General features: G+C 38.3%; 1 protein-coding gene across 2 annotated transcripts; it reads left to right on the top strand.

Annotated features, from left to right (window-relative positions):
• The first annotated feature begins 70 nt into the window (after nt 1-70).
• On the top strand, nt 71-26,429 carry deaf1 (DEAF1 transcription factor). Of its 2 annotated transcripts, none has more exons than XM_063479088.1 (13): nt 71-677; nt 3,949-4,046; nt 4,379-4,505; nt 4,592-4,741; nt 17,935-18,074; nt 18,602-18,667; nt 18,808-18,852; nt 20,160-20,283; nt 20,534-20,665; nt 22,625-22,917; nt 23,085-23,183; nt 23,982-24,071; nt 25,172-26,429. In XM_063479088.1, the coding sequence occupies exons 1-13, from the start codon at nt 260-262 to the stop codon at nt 25,271-25,273; spliced, it is 1,884 nt and encodes a 627-aa protein (XP_063335158.1). In that variant the 5' UTR covers nt 71-259; the 3' UTR covers nt 25,274-26,429. The 2 variants fall into 2 exon arrangements, with proteins under 2 accessions (XP_063335158.1, XP_063335160.1); XM_063479090.1 differs by having other exon boundaries at nt 23,985-24,071.

A 26,429-nucleotide genomic window follows, 5' to 3' on the forward strand; every position in this document is an offset into this window, starting at 1 on the left:
AGTAGTTTTTTTGTTGCCATAAAATAGTCAGCAGCACACAAACACAGCTGGTAAACACTACGAACAACAGTACACCAAATGCAATAACATCAAAAACAAAAAATGTACATTTTTAAAAGAATTTCTGTGCAAAACAAGAACATTAACACACATCTAATATAAACATTTGTATGGTGTGCCTGTAAGGCTGTGTTGCTGTGTCCTTTCGGGTTGGTTCGTGTTCTTTCGGCAATTTCCGGTGTTATCTCCTTCAGACTTGATGAAAATACAAAGAACGGGAAGCCCTCCTCTCTCCGTATTAACTGAGTCGAGTCCTTTGTGGTTACCTGAATTTTTTGAGAACATTTTAAAGATTACCTGTAAAAAGTTCCGTTTGCGGAGATTTCTGTCTGCTCCGTACAGGGCTCGGGTGAGGTCGGACCCACTCTGCCCGACGTCCTTTCTCGGTGACTTTCGGCTCTTGTCGTTCGAGGTAGGAATGGACGAAGCGGACTCGGCCACGAAAGCGCTCGGGCTGGATGAACCGCCCATCGGCGAGCCGCCGGTGGAGGGAGTGGGCTCGGATACCGAGTCGGAGGCCGAAGTTACCACGATGGCTGTGATGGCGGAACCGGGAAACATCGGCTTAGGAGCCGAGTCCCTACCGAACCCAGACGAGGCCGAGGCTGCTTTTGCAGGTAACACGGGCTACAGTTAGCAGCAGGCCGCTGCTGTGCGGGGTGGCGCTAAAACACAAACTGAGATAATAACGTTAGCACCAGCTGCCTCTAAACCAAACACTGTTTATGTACGGGCACTGCTTTAAACGGGGAGAACATTGTTATCTGCGGAATACATTATTTATTATTCAGAAAAGTTAATGATTCATAAGAGGGACGCTTGAAGATGTGTTTAAAAAAAAAAAAACTCGGGTGGCCCAGGTGGCAAACACCGAGGGAACCACAAACATGGGATAGGGGCCAACACAAAAGCAATAATAAATGCAGTGGGGAAGACAGGTATAGAAAATACTGATTTTCAATCTCACGTACATCCTTTTGCCCTCATACAAATGTTGTTATTGTTGAAATTAACCCTGCTAATGAGATTAAACGTCTTTGTGTAATGGAAAGATTGCATTGCAAAGTGCTAAACTAAGTGGTAGCATCAAAACATACTTCATCTAATAAAGTTTCTTTATTTAGAATTATATGCATTATATACTGAGTCTGCACAAGGGAGACTCAGCCAATGTAGCAGCAATGCAAACTCAAAATACAAAATGTATACACATATATTTATACAAATGCTAAAGACAAAAAACAAACAAATAAAACGTAGTATCTCTCAATCACATTTCACATTTTAAATTCCATTTAAATTCAGCAGTAGATACTGTAAAAGCATATTTAGTGTTTAGTATGAAAATACTGTGTTACCCTGATCTGGTGAAACCCATGGCACGTTAAAAAGTAAAAATGCGAAAGCTTCAGATGGATACTACAATAAAATACTTGATTTTCAGCCAAGTGAACATGAGCACCTCCCCATGCTTGATCTTTTCACCATGTTATCAGTGATTAAAAGTAAAGAGTTGTCCTTCTACCTTCTACTTCTTTAATAGTTCCAGTTAGCTACAGGATTGTGTAACATCTTGAGCCAACCCTTCTTTATATTTTGTTTGGAAAATGGGTGCAGTAGTTTATTGAAACATATGCAAACAAAAATGGAAATACTGTGTACATAAGGCAAAACTAAAGTCTTTATAATCCTGATGATTTTGAAAGTCAATATTTGGTATGAATATCTTTAAGGAAGCTTTCTTTTAACTTCTTTAAGTAGTCTTCAGGAATAGTTATTCAAGGACACTCAAAATCTCTTCTTTAGATGCAGTCTTTTGTTCCCTGTCATGATGAGAGATTTGGGAGATTAACAGTACTCTAGTCCAGCGGAACTGGTGAGGGTGTATCGGTCAGGCAGCTCATTATGTCCCTCCTACGGACACACCGTTGTGTACGATGCCAAATTCCATCCGAAAATTGTAACACATCAGTAACATATACCACAGACATGACTCATCATGTATTTGTCCCAAGTATAATATTTCCCCTCATCCATCCGTTCATTTCCTTCTGCTTAAACTTTATTATTTAAAGCCTGAGAGTAATGTTATGGTGTGGAGTGTGAAAAGTGAGGACCTGGAGGCAGGATTCAAAAACAAAACAAGCTATTTACTGTGCTAGAATGAGTAAATCAAAACAGAGTTCACAGAATGGAATCCAAATGGCAAGACAATATAGGGATTGAGGCAGGCAGGAAAACAGTACAACGTGACAAGTGAATACAGTCAGACTAAAACTATGTATATACACAAGGTAATGGGGGGGATTAGAGGCAGCTAAACTAACACAGGTGTAGACAATCACACAATGAGGCAGAGGAGGAAGTAGAACCGAACACAATGCGCAAGAGACTATCAAAATAAAACAGAAAAAGTTGAACATGGGAACACTGGGCACAGAGACAGAAGCTAAACCAGACCACAGGGAACATGGGGAGGGGGGTGAATGAAAAAAGAGAAATACACTACTAGCAAACTGTAGTAATGAACAGAAACTAGATAGCAAAACTAACACAACAAAATGCAGAATTACTGTGAAGAGAAAGTTCAAGCAGCAAAAGAAAAACAAGAAGCAAACGGAGCAACAAAGACTAAAAAACAAAACAAGAGATTAGGGCTGCCACGATTAGTCGACTAGTCACGATTACATCGACTATCAAAATCGTCGACGACTAATTTAATAGTCGACGCGTCGTTTGAAGCTTTGTAAGATCCCAAAAGACGCAGGAATAAGTAGTAGGATTTAAGAGTGTAATAACGGACTGAAACAGAAGATGGCAGCACTGCATGTACAAGGATGCCAGCTGCTGTTAAACCCCGAAGAAGAAGAAACTGTGTCCCAGAATTCATAGCGCAGCCCAGCTCAGTTTCCAACAATGGCGGCAGCTACTTAGTTTTAATGTTACTTTTATTATTCTTTCTGGGTCACAAAATAAACGTTTAACATATTTTCAGGCGAGAATTTAGCTGTGTAAACTTCAAATATCTGCTCAGTTTATCAAGACACCACATATTTTCAAAAGCGCTCCGACGTTTTCGGAGACGTCTGTTACCCACCAGCTCGATAGCTAGCCGGGGGCAAGGCTCACTAGAGCCGGTGAGAACACCGGACTCCCGGCAAATCTTTCGCTACTCAGGTTAAACATGATATATAAGTCACTTGGATAACTTAAAAATGTTATTGTTTGGCTTTGTTTCAGTATTTTATTTGTTCATGAGTAAATCGGTTTGGCTGAGATTAAAGTTATAGTTTTTACACAGCTGAATAAATGTCAAGCAGACAACTGATTATCAAAAGTGTGAGATGCTCGAGAATATACTCCGGTGTCCTGTTATATTTTAGATAGCAAGGAGCAGACGGCTGCGTTTATTAAACTCCACCGAAACAATCTGCAAATTTCATTTAAATTTAATAAACTATCATCTTGTCTTTACTTTTAGTTAGCACATACCTTAAACACTTAAAGTTGTAAGCTAATGATAGTTATATAAGAGCAGATGCATGCTAGTGCAATAAGCTGTACGTTTTACGTTCAATGGATGTATGACCTGATTAGTTGACTAATCGCAAAAATAATCGGTGACTAGTCGACTATCAAAATAATCGTTTGTGGCAGCCCTACAAGAGATCCAGTACCATGACTGATACAGATGAAAATCATTCATTCTCATAAGCACATAATAGAAGAGTCTTCTGATTCTGGTAGCACCAGTGTTTATTATTTTCTATGTTACCTGCTTTAGGTCATTATTATTGTAATCCTCCTTTGTAGTTATATTTTTATTCATACTGTATTCCTGCTAATCTGGAGGTTTATGTGTCGATGAAATTTCTTGTTGTTGATCAGATGTGACGGCAGTTACAGTGGGAGGCGTTCATGCGACAGAGGACAATGTTTTCACCACAACAGTCGCCACATCTGGGAGTCTCCCTGAACACGTGCTGGTAGATTAACACACACTCGACTAGATCCATTCCCCTTCTATTGTTGCCATTTATTACATTTTGATGATGATAAACAGCATCTTATGACATTATTTACAGGAAATTGACGTGACGTTGAATAAAAACCAATTAATGTTAAATGTCCTCAGCACAGAACTGATTCATTTGTGCACGTTAGCACTGTAGCGTTAATTATTAGAACCTGATTCACAAAATCACATGGGCTTACCTGCTGACTACTCGAGTAGTTTTTTAAAACATCAACATATTCTCATACCTCTTATGCTGCTCCATGATTATGAGTGTATGTACTCCGTCCACATCTGTCACAGAGCGGTAGGACCACTCTCCAGCTGGGTGAAGGTCTCAGTACCCAGAAGGCTACTCTGATTGTGGTTCACACTGACGGCAGCATCGTGGAAGCAGCTGGCCTCAAGTCCACTGCCACCATCACATCAGGTACACCCCTGTGTGTGTGTGTGTGTGTTGTGTCTACAGGTGTCTGATCTGTGCATTTTTTTTATGTTCTCCTGTGCTTCTCCCAGGTCCACAGACTCCACCCACTCCTCTGACTCCACCCCAGGACAAAGACTCCTGCTCCAAGTACAACTGGGATCCCTCAGTTTACAACAATGAACTGCCTGTACGCTGCAGGAATACCAGCGGACTTCTGTACAAAAACAGACTGGGATCAGGTGATTATCACACCTATGCATGCTATATCACATGGTCAAGCTGATCTTGTTATTCAGGTTACTGTGGAGATGTAAAACTCCAGATTAACTGGTTGTAGTAGGTTAGAACTGTGATCAAACATTTGCAAAAACTGGCAACGAGTCTTTCACATCCCTGTGGTGAAATTTTACCCATCTTATTTTAGTATAAATATTTTAATTCAGCCACATTATAGCGTTGTTGAGTGTGAAGGGCCAATTTAAGGACATGCCAAACAATCTCAGTCAAATTTAAGACCAGACTTTGAGTAGGCCACTCTACTTTTGTCTCATGAGCAGTTCAGAGGTGGACTTACTGCTGGTGTGTTTCAGATCATTATCCTACTGCATAACCCAAGTGCACTTGAGCTTCAGGGTATAAGCTAATGGCTGGACATTCTTCTTCAGGATTTTCAAGTAGAGAGGAGAATTCATGATTCCATCACTTATGCCAAATTGTTCCCATCCTTAAGCAGCAAACCTATGATCACACTACCACCACGTTGTTTGACTGTTGCTATGACGTATTTTTATGAAATGCTGTGTTAGTTTTACAGCAGAACACAAACCAAAAGAAATTTAAAAAAAAATCAGATTTTTAAAGGTCAGTTCACAGAATATTCTCCCACCATTGTTTTCCAGTTTCTTTCTTTTTCTTGAATTATCATCACTGACCATAATTGAGACTAGTGCTGGGCGATATGACGATATATATCGTGTGGACGATAGAAAAGTGTCTATCGTGCCATTTGTCTTCTATCGTTTATATCGTACTAACCCAAATTTTATAAATTATCACATAAAATATATAATTAACCCTTTACAACCAGTCGGAGAAGGCACACTCCGTTTTACCTAACTATTTTTAAATCCCTGTAGAACTGGAACCACGTAAGGTAGTGCAATTTTTTTTTTTTGCACGTGAAACCGGAGGAGGGTGTACTTACATCTAATGCCATTAGCTTGTCCAAGGTCACGGTTTCCTTCCACATATAGCTTTGCAAAAATTGCATAAGAAGCACTTGCAGCAACAAAAACATAATATTCCAAACTTGCAGCAACAAAAAGATAATATTCCAGAAACACGCTTTGCCGACGTTCATAAGACTTCCTACGTTGGCATATACGTCAGCGCGAACTATCGCATGTCCGCCATTACCTGCCCGAAACCGGAAGTGACGTCATTTTCGCGAAAGGCTATGTTGGTGTTTTTAAAAGACATGTTTGACTTTATGCATTTCTGTATCGTTTCTGGGATGCTTAGAACTCAAATTACACTGTTGGAAATAGTTTATTTTGATGCATTATAATATTTATTTTCATTTTTCCTGTAGTATATAAAAATTAGTGTATCTCAAAAATAAAACTATGAAGACACTCAAAATAAATTTCTCGTGGTTGGAAACTTTTGTATTTACAGTTTTGAGGGATACACCTCTTAAAAAATTTTTTAACTAGAAATATATGTAAAAAACAAAACAAAAACGATTTTCAATTTTTTTGTAGTTTATTGCACTACACGTTTTTGCAATTTATGTAGTTACTATGGACTTAATGCATACATATTATTAAAATTTGGGCTATAACGGTTGTATTGATATATGAAAACTTGAAATACTCCCACAAGTGGCACTACAGCATGTAAAAACATAAAGATAAGCTCTGGCGGACTTGGTTCTATGGTAGGTCTTAAAGGGTTAAATAGCCTGTGGCAAATATATTAGTGTTGTCTTCTCACTATACATGCTCTTAACTTTATGCAAGAAAAAATAAAGTATAAAAAAAAAAGATATTTTTCGCAAAGAAACTCCGTCTCGTGGTTTGCGAGCTGGTGCTGCTGTACGTGCACCCGGATTTGCGACATACTTTACGGTAACTCAAAACAAAGACTGCACCCTCGGCACTCGCTGTTTACAGACTGCGTACTTTCTAGATGACCACAGGTCAGGTCGTATATCGTGATATATATCGTTATCGTGATATAAAATAATTCATATCGTGATAAATATTTTTTCCATATCGCCCAGCACTAATTGAGACATGTGAGGCAATTCATAAATGTTCTCACTTCTTCTTTCTTGTAGCCTATTTTTGTCAGACAGGTAATATTTAAGTGACTTTTTTTTAATTCAATTGGCCTGGTAATACTTGGGTGTGACTGGTGAAAGTTTACTCAGCTCTCCAAAAATGTGGTTAACCAAAGTTAATTCATTATTTAACAAGAAAGCGCAATTACTTTTTCCACATAGGGCCATGTTGGTTGGTTTGGATATCTTCCCCTTAATAAATTAGATCATTATTGCAAACAGCATTTTGTATTTACAGTATTTACTGTTTTTATCTTTGTGTAATATTAAAATTAGTTTAGATGATCTGAAACATGTGTGACACATGTTATTAAAAATAAGAAAAATAAGAAATTACTTATAATTTTTACAGCACTCTATATTCCTTCAGCTATATTTGCTTTTTATAATTTGCTATATATAAGTGACAGTGTTCCTTTTGCCTGTTTGACCTCATGATGGCACTGTTGTCTCACTGCTAATACAGAGGAGCACAGGCACAATAGACAAAACTAGAAAGCGAAAATTTCAGAAGAAATTTTAAGTGTGCCTATGCCGCTGCGAATCAGTGTAGTTTGCCATTCATACAGCTACAGAGAGCAAAAGTCAGAAGAGCAGCCATTCTCCACCATGAACTATGGTAAAAACAAACACTGCTCGAGCCTCACAGATGACAGTTTACAGTTTTGGGTAAAGATGAAGTGACTTTGTACAGCCCCGATTTGTAGATGCTGTGCACACAGGTTCATGAGCAGAAGTGCCATTGTACCACGGCAGACCCGACAATGTTTGCCTGAACACGCTTTGAAGCATTACGTTATGGACCACTTTTCACACATGGTTGGTGTACCCACACAGCCGGCTGTAGCTTTTCAACTCACAGCCCGATACACACCCAAAATAAAAGCCGAGAGAGCACAGACTACACCCGAGAGGCGTGATTGCAGGTGCCGCTCAGGTGGGTCCACCTCCCCTGCAGCGGCACTGCAGACCACGCCCCGCCACACACATCAAACACGTAAAATAAATATTTATGCACTTTTGCATTCACTTTTTGCTTTTTGTTATTTTTACACAGTGTTCTGAATGATTAACAATGGTCTACAGCCAATCTTGTGTATTATTATACAAACTTTGGTTGTAAGATGCAGATAAGTATTTAATAAAAAGCTAAATATTTTATATGAGAGTAAGAAAGAAAAGTATATCTTTGTGTCCCCCTTTCCCTGTTAATGCCCTACCTGGCCCCCTGGCAAAAGCTTTGCTAGATCCGCCCCTGCACAGTTACCAGCTGTCAGCTACACAAAAACAGGAGCTGGGTGTTTATTTGTCTCTCAGAAACAGTTCATAACTTCCCTTCAACTCATTCATGTCACCTAAAGGGCAAACCTGTTTCTCCATCACCAGTTCAGCTCACATCAAACACGTAAAATAAATATTTATGCACTTTTGCATTCACTTTTTGCTTTTTGTTATTTTTACACAGTGTTCTGAATGATTAACCATGGTCTACAGCCAATCTTGTATATTATTATACAAACTTTGGTTGTAAGATGCAGATAAGTATTTAATAAAAAGCTAAATATTTTATATGAGAGTAAGAAAGAAAAGTATATCTTTGTGTCCCCCTTTCCCCGTTAATGCCCTACCTGGCCCCCTGGCAAAAGCTTTGCTAGATCAGCCCCTGCACAGTTACCAGCTGTCAGCTACACAAAATCAGGAGTCTCTCAGAAACAGTTCATAACTTCCCTTCAACTCATTCATGTCACCTAAAGGGTAAACCTGTTTCTCCATCACCAGTTCAGCTCTGATGATTCAGTAAGGACATCTCCTGGTTTGGACCAGCTGCGAAATTAAAATCAAATGAATTGTAACAACAGCTGATCAAGCTTAAACGTGCTGCTGTGTTTAGCGCGATAAACAAGAGCGAAAAGCCAATCGTTGATCAGTTTCACGATTGAAGTTGCAACAGGCCAGAGAATGACAGGGGAGGCTTCATAACGACAGAATAAATCGTAATATTTTCTCTGAATGTGGGACGATTCCGTTTGTACGACAACTCTACGGACTAACTCTTATGAATAAAATAAAGTTCAACGTCAGTAACTTAGCGCGCACACAGCTCTATAGAAACTCCTGTGCAATTCATAACTTCTTACCTGAAATTCAGTTCACCTCACGCTCCTGCCTTTGGCTCCGGTTGTAGCTCCGCGTTAGCCAAGACCAAACAACTCAGTTATTTTTTCCACATCGACCAGCATCATCGGCCCATATAAACAAAAAATAAATCCACCTAAGACAAAGTCTGTTGGCGAGCGATCAGGTGATGGTCAGCAGCCTCACTAAAGGCAAGCCCGGGTGCTCGAAGGGTCGCTAGCGGCGCTAGCTAGCGGCGCTAGCCACGCTAGCTAGTTAGCCGGCAACATCGTCAGATATAATATGGGATGTTTTGACAAAACGAGCAGATATTTGAAGTTTACACACCTACATTCTCGCCTGAAAATATCTTAAAAGTTTATTTTGTGACCTAGAAACACGAATAAAAGACATTTAAGACGAAGAGGTGTCCGCCATTGTTTAACTCGGCAGAGGCGCGCTATGGATTATGGGATATTGAGTTTAAAAACAAGCATACAGATTTTCGGCTGTACTACTCCGGTATACCACTAGAGAGAGCCAACCCACCACAAATAAAGTCTGTTTCTATGGAAATTGGCCTAAATTTGCACTAAAATCAAAATATTTCAAAAAGTATAAAAGTCATGAACACCAAAAGTGTATACCATACTAGTCCAGCTCCAGCCGCACAAAATGATCTAACATATGTAACCGTATTGTCAAAACTGTTCGGCAGAGAGGCACGGGAAAATTTTCACTAAAATATTAATATTTAAAAAACTATAATAGTCATAAACACCAAAAGTCATAGCACACCATTCCTGATCCAGCCGCACAAAATGAGGTAACATATATGAAGCTTGTCTCAAAACTGCGGGGCGAGATTCGCTGCAAAATTTCAGGCGGAAACTGAAGAATAATAATAATAATAATAATAATAATAACTAGAAAGCGAAAATTTCAGAAGAAATTTTAAGTGTGCCTATGCCGCTGGTAAACAGTGTAGTTTGCCATTCATACAGCTACAGAGAGCAAAACTCAGCAGAGCAGCCATTCTCCACCATGAACTATGGTAAAAACAAACACCGCTCGCACCTCACAGATGACAGCTTACAATTTTGGGTAAAGATGAAGTGACTTTGTACAGCCCCGATTTGCAGACGCTGTGCACATAGTTTCATGAGCAGAAGTCCCATTGTACCACGGCAGACCCGACAATGTTTGCATGAACACGCTTTGAAGCATTACGTTATGGACCACTTTTCACACATAGTTGGTGTACCCACACAGCCGGCTGTAGCTTTTCAACTCACAGCCTGACACACACCCAAAAAACAGCCGAGAGAGCACAGACTACGCCAGAGAGGCGTGATTGCAGATGCCGCTCAGGTGGGTCCACCTCCCCTGCAGCGGCACTGCAGACCACGCCCCGCCACACACATCAATCACGTAAAATAAATATTTATGCACTTTTGCATTCACTTTTTGTTTTTTGTTATTTTTACACAGTGTTCTGAATGATTAACAATGGTCTACAGACAATCTTGTGTATTATTATACAAACTTTGGTTGTAAGATGCCCTACCTGGCCCCCTGGCAAAAGCTTTGCTAGATCCGCCCCTGCACAGTTACCAGCTGTCAGCTAAATAAAAAAGGAGCTTGGTGTTTATTTCTCTCAGAAACAGTTCATAACTTCCCTTCAACTCATTCATGTCACCTAAAAAAAAAAGGTAAACCTGTTTCTCCATCACCAGTTCAGCTCTGATGATTCGGTAAGGTCATCTCCTGGTTTCCACCAGCCGCTTCTACAGCTGTGGCTCCAGCAAACATCAGCTGATACTAGAAATTAAAATCAAATGAATTCTAACAACAGCTGATCAAGCTTAAACGTGCTGCTGTTGTTTAGCGCGATAAACAAACAAGAGAGAAAAGCCGATCATTGATCAGTTTCATGACTGAAGTTTGAACAGGCGAGAGAATGACAGGGGAGGCTGTCATAAAGTTCAACATCAGTAACTTAGCGCGCACACAGCTGTATAGAAACTCCGTCGTGCTAGCTAGCACGCAGTACGAGTTATTATAACTGATTGTAAAAAGTCAGCACAACGGAAATAAACTACACCTAAACTCGGTTTATATCTGACCCAAATAGAGTGCAGTTCATAACTTCTTACCTGAAATTCAGTTCACCTCACGCTCTGACCGGCAGCCGCCTGCTTCTCCTGCCTTCGGTTTCCCTGATCCACGATCTACCACCGGTTGATCGGCGGTCGCCTCGCCGCCTCGTTCCCTGCATGCTCTGTCTGACACACACCGGTGGATAGCTGCCCTCGGTTGTAGCTCCGTGTCAGCGACCACCAAACAACTCAGTTATTTTTTCCACATCGACCAGCATCTGGACAATCCACCGCCTTTCACTGTTTGTACCGTTACTAAAAAAAACCCTCATCGGCTCATAAAAACGAAAAATAAGTCCAGCGATGACCCTGAGTCAAAAAGACAGCCAGTTAGCTAGCTAGCTGTCTAGCTCTTTGCAGGCACCGAAACCATCAGAGCTAATATGGGATGTCTTGGTAACACGAGCACATATTTGAAGTTTACATCTGGCCAATCCACCACCTTTCACTGTTTATACCGTTACTAAAATGAATAAATAAATAAATCATTTATTTATTTAAAATAAGTCCAGCTGTGACCACGAGACTTTACGAAGGACCGGGTGTGAAACCAGAGTAAGCCGCTCTCACTGTCATCCAGGCCGGGTGTAGCTTGTTAGCAAAGCCGCGCTAGCCACACTAGCCAGCTAGCCTCAAGCAGAAACGACATCGTCAGAACATTGTCGCTAATATGGGATGTTTTGACAAAATGAGCAGATATTTGAAGTTTACACACCTATATTCTCGCCTGAAAATATCTTAAAAGTTTATTTTGTGACCTAGAAACAGTATTAAGAGGAAAATAAAAACTAAGTGATGGCCGCCATTGTTTGACTCGGCAGAGGCGTGCTATGAATTGTGGGATATTGAGTTTTCCACCAAGCATTACCGTAACTTTTGAATAATTTGCGCAACCTTAAAAATTCCAATGGCTCCTGAAAGCAGCGACGCTGTGCGCACCGTTGATATTGTCATCATTACGGTAATCCAAATAAGGGTAGACAGGCCGTACTACTCCCGGCATACCACTAGAGAGAGCCAACACACCACAAATGAAGTTTGAAATTTGTATCAGTGGGACCAAAAGATGGAGCCAACACACCACAAATGAAGTCTGTTTCTATGGCGCCAAAAGAAGAATCTTTCTAAATTTGCACTAAAATATTAATATTTAAAAAACTATAAAAGTCATAAACACCAAAAGTGTATACCATACTAGTCCAGCTCCAGCCGCACAAAATGATCTAACATATGTAACCCTATTGTCAAAACTGTTTGGCAGAGAAGCGCGGGAAAATTTTCACTAAAATATTAATATTTAAAAAACTATAATAGTCATAAACACCAAAAGTCATAGCACACCATTCCTGATCCAGCCGCACAAAATGAGGTAACATATATGAATCTTGTCTCAAAACTGCGAGGCGAGATTCGCTGCAAAATTTCAGGCGGAAACTGAAGAATAATAATAATAACTAGAAAAAATTGCATTTCCTGCGAAAATGCTGTGTGGATGCCTTAACGCCGAAGCTGTCTGCTGAAAATAGCTGAAAAAGATGAAAAGTTGCAAAAAAGAAAAAAAAATTGTATGGTGGTGAAGAACTGAAAATTCTGCTGAAAACAGGTGAAGAAGCACAAATTTTTTGCTGAAAAGTGGTGAAAAGCCAAATGTTCTACTGAAAAGGGGTAAAGACGGAGAAATTTTTGCTGAAAAGTGGTAAAAAGAAATTTTACCATGAGCAGGACTCGAACCTGGCCTTCCTGGTCTCAAGGTAGCTACTCATCTCACTGACCCAAACTCATTCTCTCAAGGAAGAGGTGGATAGACTGACAATTCTGCTCAAATGAGCAGAAGCTGCTGAGAATTGTGCTGATAAGAGGCGAAAAGGATGAAAATTTTGCAGAAAAGAGGTGAATCAGCAGAATTTCTGCAGAAAAGAGGCAAAGAAGCAGAACGTTGCGCTGAAAAGAGGTGAATCAGCAGAGTTTCTGCTGAAAAGAGTTTTTTTTTCTGAAAACAGCCCAAAAAAGCTGGAATTTGTGCTGAAAAGGGGTGAAAAAAATGAAAATTTTGCTGAAAAGGAGTGAAGAAGCTAAAGTATACCAAATCAAAGTATTTGTTCCAAACCATAGTATTTCTGCCATATTGTGGTATTTGTGCCACAAAAGTTACCACATTACAACATGAATACGGATTAAAGGTGAAAGAAACTGGCAACAAATTCCTCCACTACAAACCAGTCTGATACCACTTCTTTGCAGTGTTCACGTTTACTAAGGCACTACCCAAAAGGCGCCACAAGAGGGCACTCCAACACAAGAGATGACCTATGTACACTGATGCACTTAGTAACAGTCAGCCTCCTACTTAGCCACTACATAATACAGCGATATTACAGTGTACAAATTCACATAAATTTGTAGGGGGAACAAACAAAGCAGGAACAAGCCCAAAACAATAAAATAACTGGGCTGCCATAGCTATCGCTAACTAGCACATACGCTAAAGGTAACTAAAACCAATACACACAAGTAGCAGGGTAAACATCTTAAGCATGAAACATTAACTCACGTTTATGTGACACACCATCCCCAACAAATACAGGATGGGCTATTTGCTCCCCTTCCCAGTAGCTCTCTCCTCAATCGTTAGCCCAGGAACGAAGGAAGACCATCTAGATCAAAAGTCCCATGAATTCCCTCACTGCTCAGAGGCTGCTGGGTAATGTAGCTCACAATAACACAGGTTTTTCTACAAGCACAAATACTATAACATAGCAGAAGTACTGTGATTTTGTTGAAATACTATGCTTTAGGACAAATACTATGATTTGGCAGAAATACTATGTTTTAGGACATATACTATGATTTGGCTCAAATACTATGATATAGCAGCAATACTATGTTTTGGCACAAATACTATAATTGAGTGCAAGTAATTTAAGATAACAGAAATACTACGATTTAGCAGAAATACAATGTTTTTGCAGAAACACTAATTTCACTCAAATACTTTGAAATAGCCGTAATACTATGATTTGGCAGAACATAACAGAAATTCTACGACTTAGTAGTAATACTATAACATAACAGAAATATTCATTGGGCACAAATACTATAATTTGGCACAAGTACCATGTTTTGACAAAATCCCATAATTTGGCACAAATACTATGATTTGGCAGACACTATGATTTAGCAGAGATAATATGATTTGGCAGAAAAATACTAAACTTTGGCACAAATACTATAATTGAGTACTTTAAGATGAGAGAAATACTATGATTTAGCAGAAATACAATGTTTTTGCAGAAACACTGTAATTTCACTCAAATACTATGAAATAGCAGTAATACTATGATTTGGCAGAAATACTATGTTTCAGTACAAATACTATGACAAAGCAGAAATACTATGACTTAGAAGTAATACTATAACAAAAGGGATTCCTCAAAATACTATGAAATTGCAGTAATTCTATGATTTGGCAGAAATACTGTACTTTGTACAAATACAATGCTTTGGTACAAATAGTATATTTTGATTTGAATACTATGATTTGGCACGATTAGTATGATTTAGTACAAATACTATGAATTGGCAGAAATACTGTGACTTAGTAGTAATACTATAACATAACAGATATACTGTGATTTAGCAGACAAAGTATGTTTTTGCACAAATACTACGATTTCACTCAAATACTGTGAAATTGCAGTAATACTATGATTTTGAAGGAATACTATGATTTGGTAGAAATACTATGCCTTAGTAGTAATACTATAACATAACAGATATACTATGATTTTGCAGACAGTCTATGTTTTTGCACAACTAGCACAATGTGGCAGAAATACTATGATTTGGCACAAGTACTATGATTTAGTAGAAATACTCTTATTGGCACAAATACTATGTTTCAGTACAAATACTATGATTTGGCAATAATACTGCGTTTCAGCACAACTACTGAGATTTGATTGAAATACTATGATTTAGAAGAAATACTATGACTTCGTACAAATACTACTATGTTTTGGTTCGAATACTATGATTTGCAAAAAATACTATGATCTGGCACAAGTACCATGATTTAGTACAAATACTACGAATTGGCAGAAATACTGTGACTTACTTGTAATACTTTAACATAACAGATATACTGTGATTTAGCAGACATAGTATGTTTTTGCACAAATACTACAATTTGTCAAGAAATACTATGTTTGGGCACAAATACTATGATTTGCTATAAATACTATGATTTGGCACATATACTATAATCAGCAGATATACTATAACATAACAGAAATTCTACGACTTAGTAGTAATACTATAACATAACAGAAATTTTAATTGGGCACAAATAACATGATCTGGCACAAATACCATGATTTGGCAAAAAAATACCATGATTTGGCACAAATACAATGATATGGCAGAAATACTATGATTGGGTACAAATACTATGATTTGGCACAAGTAGTATGACTTAGTACAAATACTATGATTTGGCAGAAATACTATGATTTAGCAGAAATACTATGTTTTAACATAAATAATATCTTTTGACAGAAATTTCTGCTAAAAGGTACTATTTCTGCTTTTTAGCAGAAATACTGCAATTTTGCATAAATACTATGATTTGGGATAAATACTATGATTTGGCAGATATACTATATTCAGCACATATACTATAACATAACAGAAATACCTCCACCTACTAGTAATACTATAACATATCAGAATTGTCATGATTTGACACAAAAACATGATTTGGCACAAAAACCATGATTTGGCAAAAATGCTATGATTACCCAGAATTACTATGATTGAGCAGAAGTACTAAGATGTAGTAGAAGTACTTTGATTTAGCACAAATACTATTATGGAGGAGTAATACTTTAACATGGGAGAAATATTGATACACACACACACATACACAGAGCCTGAGCAGTGGCTGTTAAGAGTCTGGACTTGGTATATCTAGGTCAGCTAAATTGGCTGCACCTGCTGTAATCAGCACTTACACACACAGACAGAGAGAAGTATGAGTCTTCTTCAGTGTATTTCTCACATTCAGGACTCCCCTCGAACAAATGGCCATAATTTCCTAACCGTAGGGGCTAGAACGCTCATTCTGACACTGTTTTGTTCAGAAGAGATGGGGGAATCTGCAGGTCTTCATAATTCAGAGATAAAATATAAAGTATTGAAGATATATGACTTGTAATACACTGTAACTAAGTAGAGACAAAGCAAAACTGCCTTGACTTGCCCTCAAACAACGCTTTCTAACTCTAAATCTCTATGGAGCATCAAAATCATTCTTTCACCGTACGAAACAGCAGGCTTTGGTGAACAGTCATGGAAATTTTCAGGTCTCTGTGGAAATCCATCAAAAAGATTTGACGAGAGAAAAAAGTGCCGCATTTCCAGAGTTTGAAATCTGAACAGATCTGAGCGAATGATGAATTTCCTACCCTCAAACAAGTGTAACTCATCTCAGAACGGTAATAGGTGAGAAATAACTTCTTGAATTGTGAGCATCAGGAGTGTCTGAAGATATATTTGCACAAGCCTCATGTCTCAACTTTGTTTCGTTAAGGAGATATGACGATTTGAAAATGCCTCTCATTACAGAAATCCAGCGCTGATTTTGAACAAACTCTCCATTGACTCTCTAAGGAGACTTTACAGACTTTGTGTTGCTCTGAGGAGATTTGCCAAAATTCTGTAACACCCACAACAATAACAGTGACAATTTCTGAAAGCCAGCAAAAATACCTACGTTTTGATGTATAATTTGTGGGGGTTGAGTGGAAATTGAGCGAGTAGCAAGAAGTTGTTCAGACAAGAAGAGAAAATTCAGAAAGGACAAGTGCACACTCTGAGTTAATTGCATAGCAACCATAACAACGCATGTATTTTCTGAAAAATCACAATTTTGCAACTAAAAACTTAAAGAGGTATAAAATTAAAACGGTAGAATATCTGAAAAAGCTGAATCATACAGGAATAGCCCAATAATCTGAGAACATTTTAAAGTTTGAATGGAGTTTCTAGGTGAAAGTATGAGGAAGTAGTTAAGTTTCAAAAACAAGCAAGTTTTAGCAGAATTTCTGAAGAATTTTAGAACTTTCCCATTCATTCCAATGGGACAAAAAATTGCATAAAAAGCTTAATATTTTAAAAAGTATAATAGTTAAAAGTACAAAAAGATATAGCACAAATGAGCACAAATAGCTGAATATTGTGAAATTTGAACTGAGAAAATAGCACAAAAACTGCGGAAGTAGTTAAGCGGCGAAGAACGGAGCAACTTGAAGAATAAAGTATAAAGAATAAAGAGAAACAGGAACTCAATAGTGTGGAAGCCCTTTTAGGGCATCCACACAATAATAAATCCGACGAATAGTAATATGTGTGCCTCTTGGCATAGGCACACATAATAATAATAAATCCGAGCAATAGTAATATGTGTGCCTCTTGGCATAGGCACACATAATGATGTAGAAGCTTGACTTTATTACCATATTGTTGTTATAGTAGCAAGACGGGTTAAAGTTCTGGTGCAGAACAATTTTTTATTTTATGCTAGAGTTTTGATGGTAGCTTGGAACATGAAGTTGAGCTACAGGGGACGAGCAATTAGTTTTTGTGCCCATAAGAGGGTGTAGCCCCCAACACTAAAATGTGTTGAGAAGTAGTTGGGATAAAATCAAAGGTACTTCTATCCAGAGTGAAATATTATAGCCAAGACTCTTTTATACTGTGTATATTTTGAGTTACTTGTTTTATTGCTGCCCACACTTACAGTGTTGTGTTTTGTCAGGGGGCAAAGGTCGCTGCATCAAACACAACCAGCAGTGGTACACTCCCACTGAGTTTGAAGGTCTCGCAGGGCGAGCAAGCAGCAAAGACTGGAAGAGGAGCATCAGATATGCTGGCAGACCTCTGCTCTGCCTCATACAGGTAATTAAATATACTGCTTCACTACTATCTCACTATCGTACTACTGCAGTGCTGCACTGTATTGTGTGATGCAAAGAAATTTGCATTTCCAATTTATGAATTTGGATGCATCATTCTCCAAAGCTAATCTTGAGCCACAAAACTAGCAAAGTATTCTAGAGTCAAATGTGAGACCATCTGTCTTATAGCTAAAAATCGACTGATTGGCTCATGCAGCTGGACAATGATGCTAAGAACACCAACAAATATGAAACAGAATAGCTGAAAAAGAAAAGTATCAAGATGTTGCAATGGCCTTTGACATTAAGAGAGATGTGCATAAATGAACCCCTGTAAACCTCAATGAACTGAAGCAACGTTGTAAAGAAGTCTGAGCCAGAATTTCTCCACAACAATGTAAGAGACTGATAAAGTCACACAGAAAACAATTACTTTTCTAAAACTTTTTTTTCTAGTTAGTCCTTTGTTTATAAAAGGAGGTGGGCCAAGTCCATGCAAAACCTCATGCAGTAAACCTGTGTTTGCAGGAGCGTATCTTGAACCCCCATGCTGCCTCCTGTACCTGTGCAGCCTGCTGTGATGACCTGATAGCGGTGAGTGAAGTGGACAAGTCCTGATGAGCTTTTAAATCAGTCCGTTAATTAGAAATTATTTAAATTATCATAATCTGAGATGTTGCACATAATATCTGAATAATATCTGTTTGTGTTCGTCTTATTTTTTGCATCATTAGTGTCCGAAGGAGGGAGACTCTCTGGGAGAAGAAAATATCAGCATGGTAAATAATTTTTTCTTTTTGTTTTAGTGTTTTTTGTAAATGTCCATCCCTATAACTTCATTTCCAGATGCTTTATCTTGCGATCTATATGGAGATACATTATCATTAAACAAAATAATAATGATTCTCTCAGTCTGTGCTGTGATCGCATCTCAGGGTGAATATTAGAGCAGTGTGCCTATTAATAAACAAGATGGTTTCTTTTTTATGCCTTCTTCTAGTCCCCAGTTTAAACACAGAAGGGAGCGCCTTCTTCTGCAACACAAGGGCTTCGCATGTAATTTTTCTTGAGAGGGTCAGATATATAGGGTTCTTTATAGTACTAATTTAAATGCTTCATAATCATTTTAAATTGGTCAAATTAGCATTTTTCCCTCAATATAAATTCAGAAACTTACACACAAAAATGTAAATTCTAATTCATTAAAAAGAAGATTTAAAGATAAAAATATACCCTTGATTTGTTGCTTAGTAGCACCCCATTTGGCATCATTTATGCTTTGAGGCTTCTTGATTAAGTCTCTACGAATCAAAAATATACAACAAAGCAAATTAAAGCAGTCTGGGCTTTCCTTACTGGCTCGACAAAACTCAAAACCTAAACATATATAACATGTGTCGTGCGATGGTTATTGGTTTTCTTTGTTAACTCGGGTTCCCTCCATGCTCACATAGATGGCAGCATGTGACACATTGCTCTAATCTTGTACCGCAAAATCAAATGGATCAGTTGAGCACCAGCTACTCAAAGGAACAGCTGATACAGCTCTATGACTGCAAATAAGGCTGCACCAGAAAATGATTAATCTGGTGATTTGGTCATCGCAGGAGCACAAGTACACTCTCTGTGCTGCTGTTACTTATGAAATGACACCTGCACATTAGAGCGCTGACATTTAGCCCTTTACAGTAATGTATAATAATAATAATAATAACTTCATTTTGAATTTTTGTTTTCTGTTCAGTTTAGTTTCACTAGACATCCCAGTAACAACAACATTTGCACCAAAGCCTTCTTATGCAGATTTTGCTGCCAAAGACATTTTCTGTACATTTTTAGTTAATAATTTTAGTTACTGTACAATATATATATATATATTTATTTGTTTTTTTACATTGTTACTTAAATTAATAGAAATATAATTAAATATAACTGTAAGTACTTAGTGATGACTATCTTAAAACAGACATGACTTTAAAACAGTAATGGTTTATCGGTATCAGCAGTCATTTTGTTGTCTCTGCTTTCATTTGATTTCTTAGATGTTGCATTGATTTTATCTCTGTTCTCTTTCTGCTTGACTCAGACCGGCCCCGTACGCCTCTTTGTCCCGTACAAGAGACGAAAGAAGGACACTGAGCCTGTGATCATTCCTGCCAAGAAGGAACTTCCTGCTACGAAGAACATTACATTGACTCCAGGAACCACATGTAGGTCACATGTGCTCACAGCTCATGATTTTGTAACTTTGTGCACTTACAGCCAGGGATAGTTGTTTTGATCTAGAATTCATCTTCCTTCTCAAATCATTTCAAATCATTTGTGTTCCTGAAAAATTTAATTAATTAAAAGTTTATTCTCAAGTTCTCAAAATCAGATCTGTAAAGTAAAACATGTAAGCCCAACCTTTAAACTCCTTGTTGTCCAAACATGAATCACACTTCTGTTTCTTTCTTACAGTCACAGTGTCCCCATCTGGGCAGTTCACTACTTCTGGGACCTTGACCTTTGACCGCACGCCAACAGGTGACGCTGCTGCTGCCATCATCTCAGAGGGCTCGGCACAGAGCGAGGTGTTTGCCAGCACTGCAGGTAGCATCCCCTGAGTGACTGAGAATTAATTCAGTCGTACATTGTAGTGCATTTGTTTGAGTAGGCACTTAAACAATCACAATTATCAGTGTGGGAATCAGCCCATTGCTCCTTGAAATTATTCACTTCCACAAACACAAAAATATATACATATCCTGCATGGAAAACCAAACCCAGCTCTGTATCAGAGCTGGGTTTGGTTTTGAATGTAGTTATTTTAATCAACATCCATGCAGGATATGTATATATTTTTGTGTTTGTGTTTGAACCCTATTATATGGAAAGTCATTTCACTCTAGATCAACAATATACACCTTCACAGTGTTACTTATTCAATATCAAGTCAGTCTGATTTTGGATTTCAAAAACCCCCAAAAAACAAGAAGTTACCTTTTGATAGCATTCAGAATTCAGCCTGCTTTGACTGTTTTTCTGGAGACTGGCTTGATGGCAGTAAATGTCACAGTTGTGGCTCTTTTACTGAAGTAGTCTGTGTGTTAACTTAATAAAAAAAGGACCTCAGCAAAACTCGAAAACATTGACATTTTAAAAGCTTATAACCAAAAAAAAAGCTCAGATACTGTGGGAGGAGTCTGACTGCAAAATGTAGGAAAAGCAGCCAAAACATGCTCAGAATATGTGGGAACCTCAAGACTAATGAAAAACCTCCAGGTGTCAGGCCTATGAAGTGTGCAAAGCTGTTATTAAAGAAGAATGTAGTTATTTTAATCAACATCCAAAATACAATTTGGTCTGTTTGCACTTAAAGCAAGGATATTTAATAAAGGAAGTACAGTGAATCACTCGAACACTTCCGATGTGTGAACTCCTGGCCGTTTTAAACCATCACCAGCTGAGATACAGACAGGTCCAAGTCTAAAAATAACCAGACATCTATCACACACTGTGTTTTAACACATCCTTGAGAAACAAAAAAGGTGTGTGAGTGCTCTCACAGGTAAATGGTGGTGTGTTTTACACTATAACACTTTAGTAGACTCTTGCTTTCTTAATACCCTGACAGAAAAAGGTACCAAAAATCTAATTAAATTTGATTCTGTGGACTTAAAATGATGACAAAGCTTACAAGCAGAAGCACTGAGGCCTGGGTTGCTTCGTTAACCTTGTGGTGAAGGACACAGAGGCAGTTCAGACAGCTCACATGTGTGACTACCTGTGGAGACTCATCGCCCAGTTCTGTAGACAATCCATAATCCATTGTCTGGGACTACAGCTGGTGACAATGGTCCTTTTTCTGCTCTGATTATTGTCTGCGAGCTGGTCAATCACTAACCAGAACCTGTTTGAGAGCTGGTTCAACCTAAGCTGAGCTCTCTGAGGCTGCAGAGCAGAAGACTACTGTTGTAAACTGCAGTTCAAGGTGCTGGAGTCTTGCCTGCTTTAGCACATTTATTGCTACGGGTAAATTCCAACTCATGTACCTTGTTGGGTTTTTACATTCACAAAGTGAGACATAAAAAACACCTTAGATAAATGATTTCAAAGCGCATTTATTTTGAAACTGCTATCAAATTGGTTTCTGATCATTTTATTGCCGTGCTTGATTGGCCAGCCAATTCCCCTCACCTGAACCTTGTAGAGAATCTGTTGGGTATTGTCAAGAGGAAGATGAGAAACAGCCAACCCAGAAATGCAAATGAGAGATACCAAAGCAACCTAGGCTTCAAAAACACTTCAGCAGGCCCAAAAGCTGATCACCTCAATGCCACACCATGCTGAATCAGCAGTTAGTGACAAAGAGATTCAGCCAAATACTGAGTTTGTACATAAAGATACTTTTCAGACGTTGGACATTTCTTTATTGTAAATCCATTTTTTAGTTGATCTTAGGAAATATTCTAATAATAGGATACACCAGATTTTCATGAAACTGTAACAGCAAATTTCAGACAATGTAGCAGAAAAAGATCAACAGCTGTCTTTTCTTCTCTCTCTCAGTGCTAACGGCATTGCCAGCGTTAGCTGTTGCTCATCAGCCAGTTCAGGCCAAAGTCGCAGTGGCAACTGCAGCGGCGTCTCCATCGGCAGGGCTTGTGGCTGGGCTTGATGTGGGGCCTATTGGGGGAGCAGAGCCAATAGTGAGCGAGGGGCAGAAGAACACTTGGATATACCTGGAGGAGATGGCCAACACACTGCTGAACAATGTCCAGCAGCTCAAGGCTCTGATCGAACAGGCCAAAAACTCTGCAGGGGACCCTGTAGGGGTCAAAAGTAATGGCGGCAGGAAGGAGGTGAGCACACACACACACATACACAAAAGGTGTGAGATTTAGATCAGCAGTAACAACAAATGGATTTGACTTTAATCTTTGTTGTGTGTGTGTGTGTGTGTGTGTGTGTGTGTGTGTGTGTGTGTGTGTGTGTGTGTGTGTGTGTGTGTGTGTGTGTGTGTGTTTAGTGTGGTCTTACCCAGCCGTTTCAGAACCAGATCTCATTTCAGCAGCCAGATGACTCTGAAGCTAAGAGGGGCACTGAAATCACTGAGATCATCATCAATGTATGACATGCTTACACACACACTCACTTGCTCCAAAATATTATTGAAATTCCTTACATTTCTTATTTAGCACAAGTCTTAAAGAAGTATTGTGACCTGAGACATCCACACTTTTAGTTCCAAGCACACTTGATCCTACATTTCACAAAAAGCAATTAGGTGTTTGTTTGTTTTTTTTAATAGTCTCCCACGCGACTTTCCCCTCATTCATGAATAAGACCCTGAGATACTTAAATTTGTTGCTTCTATTCTGACATGGAATGGACTCCTCATGCCTGCAGCTGCCACCTTGTCATGTTGGAGGGTTTTGAGGGTCCTAGTAATCAAAGTCTTTAACCCATGGGGCTGAGCCCGAATGAGTCACATGGCCCAGCCATTCTGTAGGCCCATCATCTGCAGGAGGTGCCAAAAGGGTCAGGTGCAATGTAGTGATTATAGCAACTGGCTCCTGGGTCATGGAATGAATACATTTTTTAAGATTATTTACATCTTATTGTTAAAAAATTCTGATTTGCAAATTACCCCAAAAATTTGAGGCTCTCAAATACTGCATTGAACACCTCATGTATCTAAAACTCCAGTGTAAATAGGAAAAAAAACACGTGGAAGCAGAGAATTTTAGTCTTTTCTTTTGTTTTTTTAATCAAGCTTTTGGATTATACCATATACTGTAAAGAAGCATATAGATATAACGAGTTATCAAGACAAGAGTTCTCAGTGACAAAGTTCTTGATGAATCATCTGCAGAGCTGAATGCTGTAGCTATCATGTTCACAGGCTCCTGCTTTGTTTCTGCAGCAGATGTGCGTGAACTGTGGCCGGGTGGCGATGAGTGAGTGCACGGGCTGTCACAAAGTCAACTACTGCTCCACATTTTGCCAGAGGAAGGTAAGACTCAACTGTCTTTTTTCTGTCAGAGACACAAAAAATAGACAGATTTCCCTGACATTTGTTATGAGTCTTTACTAATGTTTTTTCATGACAATGCAGTTTAAAAAATAATTTATTGTTACAGCAGTCGTTGATTACTTGGTTACATTCAAATCAGCTGGTAGTTGGATTTGTTGGGTTTCAAACGTGTTTCCAACAGGGGTGTTGAAGAGTTTCAAACTGTGCAAAATCAAACTCATAACAGGCCTGTGAAGTGTTTCTGCTGTTTCTTCTTACTGATATATTTGCAAATAGCTAATATTATAACTTACTGGTTTGGTTTTTAAAGCCTTAATATAAGTGTTTTTGCTGCAGCCATGTTTTTTTTTTTCAGAGGTGACCATATTTGGAGGTAATCCTAAGTTATCAGCTAAAGTTAACAAATATTGTCAGCAAGCTGCATTCATAAACTAATCCCCTCATAGGTACACTATAATTTTTTACAAAGTAACAGACTATAGACTACAATACAATACAATACAATACAATACAACTTTATTTATATAGCACATTTAAAAACCAACGGTATACCAAAGTGCTTCACAATAAAAGAGCAGGTTAAAACATGAATAATATAAGACCATTAACAAAGTACTGAATATCCTAACAGGTCAATGGCACTAATTACACAAGAATAAAAATGAATATCAAATCAAACTTGCTAAAAACACACAGGTTTTAAGTAGAAAAAGATATAAAGAAAGATAAAATTGGAATTAAGTATAAAATACAGGCGTTAACTAACCGGGAAAGAATGATTAAATAAGTGAGTTTTTAATCGTGATTTAAATGATTGGATGGAGTCAGACTATACTGAAATACTAGAACTTAACACTAAAACTGAAGCACAGACTTCTAGATGATCTGTGCCACACAGGAAGCCATACTATTTGTCAGATCATTCAGTTAAAATGCTCGTAAAGGCACTAACAATGTAAAAACATGCGTGAGGCCTTGCAGGCAGTTTTTGACATTTTTCTTTTCATTTTTCATGCCAAAAGGTTGCTACTTGATTTTCAAAATCAGTCGCTTCACACGTCCGTCTCTTTTGTCCACAGGACTGGAAGGACCATCAACACACCTGCTCTCAGTCAGCAGGGGGCATGGCTGTCCAGCAGGAAGAGCCGATCACAGCCATTGACATGGACAAAGTGAAGTGAAGGTGTAGCAGTTTAGGAAAAAGCGTGTGCATTGTTTCAGTGAGGTTAACAGCTGCTGCAGACTGAATGACCTAAACTGGGAGAAGAGGAGGGATTTTAAACACACCTGCTTGAAAATAGCAGTATTTAGAGACTTTAGTGTGAAGGTTTTTTCTCAGGCTGACATGTAAAAAAAAGGTCACTGATGGAGTGAGAGCTGAAGTTAGACTAGACTGACTTAGCATTTATGAAAAGTATTAAGGAGTGTTATTTCAGCAGTATCCAATGAAGTGGTGGTTCTAACTAATATTTTCATCATAAATTTATCTTGTCCCTAATTCTATCATATTTTAGCGACTTTATTACATTGTGTCATCAGTTGTCATATGGTCTATATCTTCCGTCAGCCACTGTTACCTCTCCGCTGTTGCCATTTTACCTCGTTTACCTCATTATTTTCTAAAAACAGTCCTGATTAAAGAGGACATCTTCTTTTTTGTTATTTATGCATGAGCACAGTGGCCACATTTTGGGTTCAGTGTATGTACAAGTGAGCCAAAAGTTCAGACTTCAAAGTGCTAATATGGTCATCTCAGGAAATCAGCTTTGGCTGCAACCTGCTATTGAATCCTTCTGTTTGAAAGGGAGAGCCAATTAGAAGAAAGTTGGTCAATCTTTTGACGTCTATATTTTGATGATGAAAAGCAAGCCAATTATTTTTAGAGTTAAATAACAATGTGTTTTGGGGGAAATTTTTCAGTTGTTTTTTGTTTGTTTTTTTTTATATTTTTCAAATTGAACTTTTTTGTCTCCTCATGCAAAAACTTTGCAGAACATTTTTCAGCAGACAGAAATGACATATTTTGATATTGAAGAATCGGGGTTGGTTATCACTGATGAGGATTTAGAGAATTTAAAGTTGAGGAGCTATCTTTAATTCAGGATGATGAAGTGACTTGAACATGAAACAAACAAAACTGCTTTCCTGAATGTTTTAATTTTTTCTGGCAAAAACTATGTATGTAAATTATTATTTTCTTACATTTGTATATGTGTGTTATTCTGTTGCTATAGAGCCCTTGAAGTCCAGAAAGAATGTACAGGTATTATAAGCAATTGTAAATATAAAGGTAAAGATCTTTTTTCTTTGTGTTTCACTGATTAATAAAAAAAATAG

This window comes from Pelmatolapia mariae, linkage group LG7 (assembly GCF_036321145.2).
Source record: "Pelmatolapia mariae isolate MD_Pm_ZW linkage group LG7, Pm_UMD_F_2, whole genome shotgun sequence".
Classification (NCBI taxonomy): domain Eukaryota; kingdom Metazoa; phylum Chordata; class Actinopteri; order Cichliformes; family Cichlidae; genus Pelmatolapia; species Pelmatolapia mariae.